Raw genomic sequence first — 13,967 nt, forward strand, 5'->3', positions numbered from 1 at the left:
CACAAGTGTCTAGCAGAGCCCCTTTAAGCCCATTGCCTGTGTTGGTTCAGGCTTCTAAGTTTCCACAGGCCCAGTTCTAACAACTTCCTGGGAGCAGAATGTCCGGCTCAGCTAATTAACTGCACCTGCAAGCTGTTGCCGAGAGGGGGGGGCCTTGAGAAACAAGGGAGTCTTGTCTCAGTTCCCGCCTAGCAACGCGGATTGACGGCACCTCTGATTGGCTAGGAATCCGAGAGGGGGAGGTTGGCTCCTCTCAGCCCTCAGGTGGCTCCAGGCGACTTTTCCACCAGCCTGAGGGAGATTTTTGCTCCAGGCCAGGCCTGACGACCAGACCTGCCTGGTAGAGTTTAAGGAGTATGTGAGTGAGTATAAGCCTCAAGTTTCCCTCAGAGAAATGCTAAGTGAGCCAGCTTTCTGTTTTAGTTAGTCAGCTATAGTTACAATAGACAAGCTTTTATTGTTTTAAATGCCTTTTGCTTGTGCCTTAGTAGAGTGGTTCCTGCTACTTGCATACATTCTTCTGAAGTGATAAACACCTTTTATGTAAGCCTTGTGTCTGTGAGTGTCTGGCCAAGGGTGTGCAGAGTCCCCCAGGTTGGAAAAGAACCCGGAGACCGGTGAGTCTCAACGGGAGGGCTAAGGGCTCTTCTTCCAGGAGGCCTGCGAGGGGTTTGAGTGGCTGTAAGCAGCACTTGAAACGGCAGGCGGGAGGCAGCCCCCTTGGACCCCTGTACCTGGATACCAAGAAAGCCGCTTGAGAAGGCGTGGACACCACGCCACGAACCGCCAGGCCCCGGAGGCTGGCCAGCCACCTCCACGGCCCGCGGCCAGCGTGGGGAGTCTGCATTCTCTGAAGACCAAATTCTGACGGGGACTCAGAACGCTCAGCCAGTCTCTCACACAGCCACGGAGGCCGGCCAGACCGGGTCCCAAAGGCCGGCCAGGCTGCTTTTCCAGCACAACGCACCGCCCCTTCTTCTCCACAAACAGAGCAATTAGGACCCTCCTTGTGGCAGCTTGGTGCAAAATGCTGGAGTTCCTTACCTTGGGCCATTTGGGATTCAGAAGCCGGGCTTTGATGGCATCCTCCAGCGCTCGGTCATACTGCTGAGTCTTCATGTACGCGGCGGAGCGATTGCTGTACAAGATGCAGTTCTGAGGGTCGACCCCCAGAGTCTCACTGTAAAGGGCCACGGCCTTGTGGAAGTCGCCGTCCTGGCAGGCCTGGTTGCTCTGGCGAACCTTCTCAACAAACTCAGCTTTACTCAGCATGGGGACCTCTGCGCTCTTTCCTGCAAAGTTTTTGGGCCCAAACAACGAAATCTGCAAAGGAAAAAGAACTATGAACTCCAAGTACCAAGCAAAAGAGGTATTAATAATTTCATTTATTTCAGAATTTATTATTGACAATAACACTACCCTGTAACAGATTAATTTATCCATACCTAATTAAGAGTTTAAACTGTCCAGTCAGCAAAATTGATTTTCATAACTGGATACCTTCAAAGACCTTTAAAGCAGGTCTGATAACAGGGATCTCGTTAGAGAACCTTCTTCTCAGGACAAGTTATACGTAAGTGGGATCTTCCTCTTTAACTCTTTCCCATCAAGGTACACAGAAACTTCTTTTAAAGTTTAAATCTTTATTCTTTATTGAAATAAACCCTAATCTTTTTAGTTAATCAAGAGATTAAAATGTAAGTACATATTAAACAATCATACTAGTGATGAACATACAGATGCAATAAAAATAAAATCTCTTAACATTTCTCAAACATAACTTTAGGAGATGCCTTTAGGAGAACTCATTCGTAGTTATGGAATTGGACGCCATCAAAATGCAGGTGACAAGCAGCTCTATATCTCATGATCCAAATTGCCATCGGATGCAGTAGAGCTCTTCGGTCGCTGCCTAAGAGCTGTGGTCAAATGGCTGAAGGAAAAACAAATCGAAACCAAACCCAGGCAAGACAGACATGATGCTGGTTGGGAAGGCAGAGATCTTGAAGGACATTGTGCTCCACACTTTTGATGGGGTCTGTCTGACGCTTGCAGTTTCAGTTAAGAGCCTAGGGGTTATAGTGGAACCAGCACTGCTGCTAGACAAGCTAAGTTAAGACAGCGGCAAAAAATGCTTTCCATAATCTCAGTCTAGCTTGGAAGATGGTCCCTTACCTGGACACAACCTGAATCTGAGCTATGATAACATCTGAGACTTGACTACTGTAATGCACTGTACATAGGCCTCCCCTCCTAATTAACTTGGAGATTCCAGTTGGTGCAGAACATTGCAACTCGGCTATTATCGAGCCAGGAGGAGCATGAACATTACTCCTATTCTGCAGTCTCTCCATGGGCTACTTATCAGTCACCGGGCTCAGTTCAAGGTACTGGTTATCACAACCTGGTTATCATGATCTTGGCCAGTCGTATCTACAGGACCACCTCCCCGTTTCTCCCTGGCAGCTTTGTTCATCCGAACAAAGCTTTCCGCAGGTGTCATCTCGCAGACGGACAAATCCAACAGTTGGCCATACACGTGCATTCTCTGTGGTGGCCCCCATCTTACGGAACAGCATACTCAAAGAGGTCAGGGAAGCTCCCACCTCTGTCTTTCTGTAAATGATGCAAAAACTGGATTGTTCAGGAGGGATTTTTATGCTGTAAGTATGATCATACTGAGCAGCATCTGTATTGTTTAATATGTCAGGCTTAGAATTGCTTATGCTCTGTTTCAGCATTTCGGCTGATTTTAAATCTTTGCAAACTTGCATTCATATACCCTATCACATTTATGGAAATGTCTTTGAAACCGACTGTACTGAATCACACTGTGTGTCCATCTTGAGTCTCAGTGAAAAAGGTGGACTATAAATAAATAAACAAATGATGCAAAATCAAATTTACTCCATCTACTATGAAATGCATTGGAATTTCACATATATTTCTCACCTAAAATCTTCTGTGTGAGGTTTTTTTTGCATCAAAATCCTTTTTAAAAATCTTGATGACTTCTACACTTTAATGCCATTTACTATCTAAAGACATCTCTAAGATCTTTAAAATATGACACTAATATAAAGATGTAGGTGGTCTTTAATTTGATTCTGCATATTGTTAATCTTGTGATGTTTTTGCTAAAACTAACTTCAATTTCATTGTACTCCTTCACTGACAAATTTCTTATAAAGCTTTAAAGTTGCTAAAAAAACTACTACAAACTAGATTAACAGATTATATTTTAGTCTAGCAATTAAAATATCTTTTTTTCAACTAGTTGTAATTTGTTGTCAAAGATCACAAGATGCTTGTATTTTTCCACAACCTGCTAGTGAACTGCGTTAAATGTCATCAAAGGTTAACAAAAAATATGTGTAACTTGAATACATATGATTAAGATCAAATATCCGAATTAGCCCTCATAAAATCAGTTGCTTATCTGATTTGTTACTGACTCGTTTACATCCCTCTTGAAAGTCCACCTAGGCTACACTGAGGGACCTGATCCTCAGCAAAGTCACTCGCCAAAGGTTTTGCTTCACCTGTGATACAACCACGAGCAGCCACAGGCCGCAGGGTCCTCTTGCCCTCTTCAGGTGCCTGGCGTTCGGAGCCACAACAGAAGAGTCTTTTCACTGCCAGGTCAAACTCACTGAGCAGAACACATGGGACTGGCCCACATGGACATTCTCTGAACAAAATACAGGCAGACTGTTTGGCATTCAGAGACATTAACTCCCTTGTACTGAATGGCTGGAAGTGTTTACGTGAAGATATTTCTAAGTTAACTAAAACTGCCGGCTCAAAGAACAGCAACACTCACTGATGCCTTCCATTTTCCACATCTATCACACGGTCTTCCCACTATCCCTGCAGGCGTGTGACGCGCTGTCAAGTTGTCTCCGACCTACGGCGACCCTACGAAACGGCCTATCATTAACAGACTTGCTCAGATCTTGCAAACGGGAGGGTGTGGCTTCTTTTACTGAGTCAAGCCACCTCGTTTTAGGTCTTCCTCTCTGCCTACTGCCTGCCAGTTTTCCTAGCATTATTGACTCTCCCAGGGAATCTTGTCTTCTCATGATGTAACCGAAGTACAATAGCCTCAGTTTTGTCACTTTCGCTTCTAGTACATGACAAAAAAGCAAGCTGCAGAAGCAGAACATGTTCTTTAAAGGACGCCTCTGACATTAATATCTCTGTAACTATCCCACTCAAAAAAAAGGCACATCTGTTGTAGTAACAGTAAGGATGCTGCAGGGCAAGCAAGTTACTCTTTTCACACATATAACTAGAATTATATCTCACTAAAAACTGAAATTCAACAAATCACATAGCTTTTCCTTTCATTTACGACACTAATTTGTTTTGTCAAGCGGGGGGCTGTATCTCGTCTCTGGATTTAAGGACAAGGCCTCAGAAACTGGGATAGGAACCAACACAGCAATTTGGGGTTTTGTTGTTGCTGCTGCTGTTTGTGTAACTTATAGTCCACCTTTCTCACTCAGGCTTAAGGCAGATCACACAGTGTAAGTCGATGGGATGTTCAATAAACAATGCATTGTAGGGTATGTAAATAAAATTTGCAGAAATTGGAAATGGCAGAAAGCCAATAACAGAGCTAAAAACAATGCTGAAACAAGCACAATCAATTAAACATGACATAATAAACACATGCAGAGAATACCCAGTAGGAACATGCTGCAACAACAGACAGGACACAGCAGTAGTCTACAGTCTCTGTCCCTTACCAACACACCACTTTGGAAAATGTCAGCACAGCCCTCCTACCCGTGTAAAACAGCCCTCCGGGATAATTCAGTTTTGCAGTTTATGGAAATCCAGGAGAGTTGGAGCCCCCCTAGACTCATCAAACAAGCCATTCCGCAAGGTGGAGGCCACGTCAGTGAAGGGGCACATAGAGGCAGTTGTTGATTTTGCCCATTTGTAGGGCGGCACCCGCAGAAGGCCCCGTTCAGGTGCATAAAGCATAGGGAGAGAGGTGATCCTGTAGGATACCAGGGGGCCAAGGCCATGAAGGGCTTTGCATGCAATAGCCAAAACCTTAAACTGAGCCTGAAAACTGATGGGTAGGCAGTGGAGTGACTGCAGAATGGGAGCGATATGCACGCTGCAACTATCTCCTGATAATAAGCAACCTGCAGTGTTCTGCACCAATGAAAATGTCTGAGTTGACCTTGGGGGAGACCTACGGAGAGTGCATTACAGTAGTCAAGTCCAGCCTAGACTGACTTTGTAGAAGGCATTTTTTTGCAGCTGCCTTAACTTGATTTTCTAAGCAGTAGTTCTGGATCCAGTATAACCTTTTAAAGCTCTTAATCAAGTCAGCAAGGGTCTGCTGAACGCCACTGGAACGCCACTTCAAGGTCTCCACCTTCCCAACCAGCATCACTTGTCTTGTCTGGGTTTAGTTTCAATATGCTTTCTTTCAGCCAACTGACCACAGTTGTCAAGAAGTGATTTAAAACCTCTACTACATCCCCAGGGAATTTGGATAGAGAGATAAAGAGAAGGCTGTCATCTGCACATTGATGACATTCAGTCCCACAGCTATGAATGATTTCTCCTAAAGGTTCATGGGGGATACGACAGTGCCTTGTGGAATCTGCAAGATCATTCCCCCACTGAAGAGACCTGGTCTCCAACAGCAACCTTTTGAGTCTGTTCCATGAGGAACTTTTAAACCAGTTCAAGGCACATCCTCAATAACCACTTCTGCCTCCAAACTCCTCCACAGGTGGCCTGATCTACTTATTCAAAGGCTGCAGATGGATCTTGGAGCCACAAAGAACCACGGGCTTCTGCTGACATTCCCAGTCCCTCCTCTCATTCGTCCCCTCGCCAGACTAACCCTAACCCAACTCCTTCAGCCTTGGTTTCCAGATCCATCACCATCTTTGTTGTCCTCCTTTGGACTTCTCAAAGGCTTTTGACAAGGTACCTCACTAAAGACTCCTGAGTAAGCTTAGCAATTATAGGATATGAAGAGAAGTCCTTTTATGGATTAAAAACTGGTTAAATGATAGGAAGCAGAGAGTAGGATAGTTTCATAGTGGAAAGAAGCAAGCAGTGAAGCCCAGCAAGGGTTGTTATTGGGCTGGTGCTCTTTAATTCGTCCATAAATGATTTGGAATTGGTGCCGAGCAGGTAATGGCCAAGTTTGCAGATGATACTAAATCACGCAAGATGGTGAAAACCAAGGGAGACTGTGAGGAGCTACAGAAGGCTCTCTCTAAATCGGGTGAGTGGGCAACAATGGGGCAAATGAAGTTCAACATCAGGTAATGCATCTTGGAGCACACACACACACCCAATCATTTTAATAATATGCTGATGGGTTCTGAATTGGCTGAGACAGAGACTGAAAGAGATCTTGAGGTTGTAGTGCAAAGCTTGACGAAAATGTTGATCCGGCGAACGGTTACAGAGAGAAAGGCAAACCCTGTGCTAGAAATGATTAGGAATTTAAAACCAAGCGGCCAGTATTGTTATGCCCTTGTATAAGGTTCCAGGGTGGTCTTATCTGGCACACAGTGCAGGGTTCTGGTCTCAGAAGGACATCGCAGAGCTGGAAAGAAAAGGGCAACCGGGATGACCGCGGAGTTGAAGCGCCCTTCCTCCTGCAGGGACAGGCTGGCCTTCCCAGGCGAGGCAAAAACCTCTCCAGCCTATGCCCCACGTGGACCCCGGGAGCTTTGCCTCCCTCGCCTCCGGTATCCGCGCTTCGGGGCCCCAATTCAATTGCGGGGAAACCGTCTCAGGACAGACAGAAGCAAAGCCTCCTCCTCGCCAGGCGGAGTGAACTGCTCAAAGGCGCTGCTGCCGGAGGAGGCCGCGAGGGCCCCGTGCCCGGCGTCCGGAGGGCGGCGGCTCCGGGGGGCTCCGGCCACAGCGGCAGCAAACCTCCCGGCTCGAGGCCCGCCTGCCGGGTCAAGCCGGCGGAGCTCTCCGGCGTGCTTCCCACGCGCTCGGGCGCGCCCGCAGGCTCGAAAGGAGGCGGCCGCTCGGGGCTCAGGAGAGCCGCGCACTCCCGCCCGCCGGCCCGCCAGGCGCTCTCTGCGGCGCGGAGGCCAGCCCCAGGCGCCCGCTGGCCCCACAGCGCGCCGCCGCCGCCGCCGCCAGGAGCAGGGCGCAGGGCCGGAGCGCGGGCGGCCAAGCGGCGGCAATTCTTCCCTCCCTCCCTCCCCTGCAGGGCCCCCTTGCCGAGCCCGGGCCTCCCGGGGGGCCGCGCAGCCTGCCGCCCCGCCGGAGGCCCCGGAGCCGAGCTGGAAAGGCGGGGCCGAGGCGGGCGGCTTCCCCTCGGAGCTCCGCGGGCCGACTCGGGCAGCTGCCTGGCCGGACCCGCGTCCCAGCGCCGCCCGGGCGGGGACAGCAGAAGGCAAAGCGGGCAGCGGCGGGGGCTCCAGAGCCCGCCCTGCGCCTCCCCGAGCGCCCCCGCCCGGCCCCGGGCAGCCCTCGCCTCCCCCGGCCCAGCCAGGGCGCCCGCCCGCCCGCCGGCCCCTCACTCACCCGGCCCAGGAGCGGCGGCGGCGGCGGCGGGGCCTCTCGGTCGTCCCCGGCGCTGCCTCGGCGCGGCCCCCGGCCCAGCCTCCGCGGCGCCTGTTGCTCCATGGGGGGCTGGCTGGCCTCGCCTCACGCCTCCGCGCCCGGGCCGAGCCCGCGCCGGTCCCGCTCCGACCCAGGCGCCATCTTCGGGCTCCGGCCAGCGCGCAGGGCGGGGGTGCGGCGCTGCCCCGCCCCGGGGGCCGCGAGGAGGAGCGGGGCGCCCGTCCGCTGCCGCGCTCGCCTGGCCCGGGCCGCGCCGGCAACTTCGGCCCCGGAGTTTGCGAAGTTGGCGAGCGGGGGGCAGGCGCCGCCTCCTCCGGCCGCTTCCCGCGGCGGGCGCGCCCCCCCCCCCGAGGGGCCTCTGGCCGCGGCGCCTCCGGGCCGCTGGCGAGTGGCCCTCGCGGGCCGGTGCCGCCGCTGGAGCGAGGGCGCGCAGGGAGCGGCGCGGGGCGCTCTCCTCCTCGGGGGCGCCTCCCTTGGTCGGAGCGGCCGCGTTACTCCAGGCGAGGGCCGGTGAGCTGCACGAGGGACTTGCCGCCCTCTCGCAGACTTGGGGAAGGCGAACAGCAGCCCGCCTGAAGCGGCGGCTGGTTCGTGTTTCCAGACGACGCGTCCGGTGCGGATCGCCTTCTCTGGCCTAGGAAGCGATAAGCCCAGTCAGGCCAGAACGCGAGTCGCCAAGAGGTGTGGAAACCCCATCAACGTGAGGCGCCAAGTTGATCCAGAGCTGCTTCCCAGAAGGGGCTCCTGGCCTGCGACTCCCCCTAACCTGGGGAAGATACTTTGGGGGCTCATGCAATGGCGCGCCTTTAATGATTTATGTAAATATAATGGATGGTATGGTTTTCAGTTGAGTCTATGTTAAGAATGCTGAGTAATTATTTTGTAATAATAAAGGCGCAAAATGGAAGCTTTATCTGTCCACATAAAGTTTGGAAGGACTTGGGAGACCCAGAATAACACACAAGAAAGCATTCAGGTTTGTGAACCCTTTGGTTCTTCTAATAAATAAAAAAATCCCTTCTTTATATTCATCCTGTGTAATTCATGTTCTGTTACAGAAGCACCATTAGGGAAAAAACAGGTGAAATTTTGACACCACTTCTGGGTGGAATTTGAAGCTGATGTGCCAGACAACTGCATCCAGAAGAACTGAGTAAACGGGGAATCGACCGGAAGGATCGTGAATTCCCCCCATTGTCCGGCCAACATTACAGGAACCATAAATGCCACCTTCTGAGATAAGCAGGGAAGGGGCAGGGAAAAAACATGGGTTCAAAGGTTGTTAATCGAGAGAACCAGCAGGAGACTCCATAAAGGAAGTGGAGGGATTCTCAGAGGAAGGGTACCAAAGATATTTCTGAGAAACACAAGAAATAGGATAGGAGAAGAAAACATCAATCCCACCATGAAAGGCTGATATGGCAACTAACTGTACTTTAACAGAAGACACAAAGTGGTTCTGGTATTAAAATTAGTTGTTAATGGTCAGGGGAAGAGTGATAGTCCTTTAGGTTCCAACCATATTAAGAATCAATCCCACTTGAGACCATAAGATACAAAAAAAATACCATTTTGCAGATATTCAAATGGCCTGGTTCACCTTGGAGAAAAAGGGTCTTGTGGGTTCAGTAGCCACACAGTTTCAGAGGTGTTATATCACAGTGCTATACCTGACCTCTACACAGAGAGCCTGGTAGTATCAGGAAGCAGAGGCATCAATATTGGGACAGAGTCCTTGAAGTGGCATGGCCAAAAGCAGGTGAGTAGAATGCAGTGAACATGGAAAATCCAAATACTACAAAGTATTCTTGCATCATGGAAACGGGGAACCATGAAGAAACCTCTGGTCCAAGGAATTTGGAAGGGATCCGGTACCTGATAGGGGACATAATTATTTAGTCCTTGCGATGCAAGGAAGTCCATGGTGGAGAAAAATCACAGATGAAATGAACAGGACATACTTGATATAACAACAACATTCGATTTATATACCACCCTTCAGAACAACTTAATGCCCACTCAGAGCGGTTTACAAAGTATGTTACCATTATCCCCATAACAATCACCCTGTGAGGTGGGTGGGGCTGAGAGCGCTCTGAGAGAGCTGCGACTGACCCAAGGTCACCCAGCTGGCTTCAAATGGAGGAGCAGGGAATCAAACCCTGTTCTGCAGATTAGAGTCCCGTGCTCTTAACCATTACACCAAACTGGCTCTTTCCCATTCATGGTGATTGTGAACAGTTGCACTGAGCACCTCCGCTTTGGTTTCTTCTTTCTTCATCGTATGCATGGTTGCAGCAGTACTTTATTTCCTACAGCTTATACTACAGAGGTGTATTATCCATGGGAGTCTGAACCCTCCTGATGTGCAATAGATCTGCAACAGAAACGGAAAAAGAACAGACACTCCGAGTCCAAATATTGTTATGTGCAGGGATTTTTTGAGATAACATACCCAAAACCTTGAACGAAGAACAAAACCACGACATACACCCCCATCTAATGTTGAAGCATTTGTGGCTATAGAAATGACAGGGCACCCTTGGGTCAGATTCAGGTTGGGTCTGAATGGGCACCCTTGGGTCAGATTCTCAGTTTGGGCCCACTATAACAACAATCCAAATGCAGATCCTGGGATAAACAGCTTTTGCTTGTTGATGGGTCATCACCAGGTTACGGTGATGTAAAACCCAATTTGCAGTGGCCCTATACTCAGTTGAGTGAAGAAATAGGTCAGAGGTAATAGTTGCTATGACACCCAATAGCTTCCAAACCAGTAACATGGATTGGTAACACTTGGTAATACAGAAATGGTCAGAGATCAAACTTTTCCAATTCTTATAATCAGGAATAAGATCCTGTCCATGGAGGAACCGAATTCAGACCCCAATGAAGTGTATAGTTCTACCAGGGGTTAAGAGTAGCAATGTGGATTCTGCTACTAGTAGCCATTTTTCCCAGTTGGGATACACCTAGCAGACTCTGGGCTGGAGGAACAGGACTCGGTAAGCACACCCGGTGCAGAAGAAGAGGGGAGGGAAGGCACCGTCTATTGAACACATTCATCATCTATAGAACAAAGAGCCCTCCTGTGGTTTAGATGTATAGAGATGTGTACTGTGCCTCTTTAAGGCTGACGAGTGCAAGCTCTTTGTAACAAACAAACAGTGGATGAGGTATGCATGTGAATCCTGTGAACTTAATAGTGTTATTCAGGAATGGAGGCTCAAGTAACACCCCTGTCCAGTGAACTATAAATAGTCTCATTGAAGGCAGGAGAACAGGCTTCTGCTGGAGAGGAGCCTACACAAGGGCAGTTACTCAGAAAACATATCAATAAACCTGTCTCTATAGGCAGGATCAAAGGAAAAACAGTTCCTTGTCTCACCCCCCTTGGTAGTGTGACACTGAGCTGAGAGATGGGGTGTTTGACCCTAAGGTCTAAGGTAGGAATACCTTCCAAGAGATGCTGGCATGTTTGAGGGCACTGCATACAGGCTTGGGCAGTACCCAATGGGCCAACAGCGATGACAGCAAGTGACTTAACCGTCTGGTAGTTCTCCAGTATCTGGCTTAAGGAATCATATGCTGTTCCGTAAAAAGACGACATGTTCTTGGAAGGAACATTCTCAATCATCCTTTCTTATCCCCAGTGAGCGCTGTTAAGGATAACCTGGTTTAACACCTGGTAACTATGGCTGAAGCTCTAGACCTGGCTAAAGACTTCATAGCACGCCTTCCAGCTGTCCTCTGCTGTTCGGCTGATTAATAGCCTTCTTTGACGGCCCCATGTAGGGGCTCTACGTTTGTTAGGAAAAGACCTGACTATAAATTGGGAGCTCCTCCTATGAAAGGAATTGTCTGGGGTCTGATAATGGAAGGCACAGATGAGTATAGTTGAAGTCAACTGCATACAGTTTATTTCCTCCTCTGTCAGTCCAAGGCGACAGGAGGGCAGGACAAAAAACAGCCTTAAACCTCCTCAGCAAGCAGGAAGGATGTGCAAGGGAGGTAAGGATGACGGGCCACCAATCATGCTGTTTAAGGCTTCAGCATTTCTCGATCTTCTGAGGAATGGTAAAAGTGGAGGAGGGTTGTTTTGCACCCACTGTGAGCAACAGGTCTTCCATTGTTAGGAAGGGCTACGAAAGCAGGATAGAAGGAATAAAAGTGAGCAAAGCTTTATTCTCAGTTCTTGATTAGAGGTAGAAACAACGCGGGATCATTTTCCCACCATCATCTGAACTCAAAAAGTAGTTGCGGATGGGGTGGCGGCGGCACTGAAGAGGGAGCAGACAAACGGCCTGGAGTTGAAAACAACTGAAATCACTGAAACAGCAAGAATGCTGCGGCAACTGGTTTGCAAGTCCTGCCAGTTATATAGGCATCAGGGTTGCAGAAGACTGTGCACATGATTATGAGGTCCCTGAGAAAATGTAGGAACCAGTCAGTTCCACAGGGAGTTAGGCGCATAAAGATCCTCAAGTGGCGCGTGATCCCCCTCCACTCTCCTGAAATGGGATGTGAAGTGTGTGTGTGTGGGGGGGGAATCTGGGCAGACTAGTGTCCTCTACTTATACAGCCAAGGGGTAAGTCAGGCTTTAAGCAGGCGGAGCATTCCAGATGAGTCAGATCTGGTGAGTGAAGCTCCCTGCCAGAGAGAGGGAATGTGGAGGGGGAAGAGTTGCTCATCATCTGACGAGCATCCAACAGGGCTTAGTCGGAAACAACAGTGCTTAATCAGAACCAGTGGTCAGTGCCTCCTGTTTAGATTCTCAATGTGGCCCTCGGAACTGGGTCAGATGGTTCAAAGTGGACTGATTGTTCCAACATAGCACATAGCTTTGCTATCGGGTGCAGCCGTCAGAACTAGAGTGACGTTTCAAATTGGCTGGCAGTTTCTCGCAGCGGATTACTTTGTGGCCGGATCTGGCCCTCGGAACCAGAAAGGATGGTTCAGGATGGGCTGGTGGCCCCATTGAGGCAGATTACTTGCTCCCAGATCTGGCCCTTAGAAATGGAGTGGATGGTTCAAATTGGGCTAGTAGATCCATCGTGGCAGATGACTTTGCTGCCGGATCTGGCCCTCAGAACAGGAATTGACGGTTCAGAATGAGCCAGTGATTCCATCAAGGCAGATAATTTGCTGCTGGATCTGGCCCTTGGAACCAGAGTCCACGGTTCGAACGGGTTGGCGACGTCATCACAGCAGATATCTTTGCTGCTGGATCTGACCCTCAGAACCCGAGTTCCTGGTTCAAGTGGGCAGGCAGCTACAGCACAGCAGATATCTCTGCTGCTGGCATATATGAGCCAGGGAGAGCCTTCTCCCATAACGCCGCTTGAGCCAAGAAGCTCCTTTACTTTTGGCTTAGGCGTGAACGTCTGGCAAACTCTGCCTTCTGAAATTTTACAGGTTTCACCCAGACACAGCAAACAACAATCATTTCATGGCAAGAGGCATCTTTATTTCATGTTATAAACATTTCCTTAAAAATGATTTTGAGTCATCATGAGATCGCACAGAAGAAAAACACGGTAAGTGACTTCCGGTTTGGGATTCATGGAGGTCTGAAGCAGCTCCATTCGCGGAGCTGACCGGACTGCCGTTTTAAGCGGCCGGCGGGGGAAATTTAGCCCGCGGCCGACTGCTCTCAGGCGGAGAGCAGGCAAAGAACGCTCAAGACCTCAGGGCGCGTTGATCTCGGGCGAGGGGGGGCTCTGCGCAACGGGCCCCCTCCCGACCCTTGAGGTCCCACCCTGCGACAGGTCGGCTAAGATCTCTGCGGCAGATTCGGGGCCAATGCGGTTGGCATAAGACCTACGTACCCAAGCTTCAAAAGGGGAAAGAAGTGGAGAGGAGAAATTAAGATTGAAACAGCGATTACAACCCAAGGAAAGTGAATGAGAAGGTAAAGATCACTATCTTCTGATACGGGACAGATTGTAAAAAGTAAAGAAGAAGTAAAGTAGATTTTCAAACTGCAACAGGCTAGTAAAAAGGAGGGGAAGACTCGGCAAGAGTTGCATAAGAAAAGAGACTAAGTTTAAGGAGTTATTAAAGAAATTGGACTATTGTTTTGAATACTTGCGGTTACGGAGCTGTGAGAAAAATTTACCATCGCGAGAGCTACTGTGGGAAGTCGGGAAACAGGAAGTACGTAATAACAATAGAGTTGCTGGAGAGAAGCGGCCCTTGCCAAAGGGCAGGAAGAAGGGAATCGCCATTTTTGAAAGGGGAAGGGTCGCGGCTTCAGCGGAAGAGGAAGTAAGCCATTTTGGATTACAAAAATCATAGAAAAACCATAGAGAAAAGACGCCCGACATTTTGGACTTTTTAAAAGCCTTTTTTTTTTTTTTTTTGCAAGAAGACCGGGACATTTGAATTTAAAAAGACA

The 13,967-nt window shown here is 49.3% G+C and overlaps 1 protein-coding gene across 1 annotated transcript in view; it reads right to left on the reverse strand.

The window, feature by feature from the left end:
- The window catches only part of TTC28 (tetratricopeptide repeat domain 28), a 144,605-nt gene extending 136,907 nt beyond the window's left edge, over nt 1–7,698 (reverse strand). The window contains exons 1-2 of the mRNA XM_054996004.1: nt 7,531–7,698; nt 1,045–1,323 (exon numbers count right to left, since the gene is read on the reverse strand). Of these exons, the coding sequence (XP_054851979.1) occupies nt 1,045–1,323; nt 7,531–7,632 (381 nt within the window). The 5' untranslated portion in view covers nt 7,633–7,698. The remainder of the gene's footprint in view (nt 1–1,044; nt 1,324–7,530) is intronic.
- Nucleotides 7,699–13,967: the final 6,269 nt, after the last annotated feature.

Source organism: Eublepharis macularius, chromosome 13 (assembly GCF_028583425.1).
Source record: "Eublepharis macularius isolate TG4126 chromosome 13, MPM_Emac_v1.0, whole genome shotgun sequence".
NCBI lineage: Eukaryota > Metazoa > Chordata > Lepidosauria > Squamata > Eublepharidae > Eublepharis > Eublepharis macularius.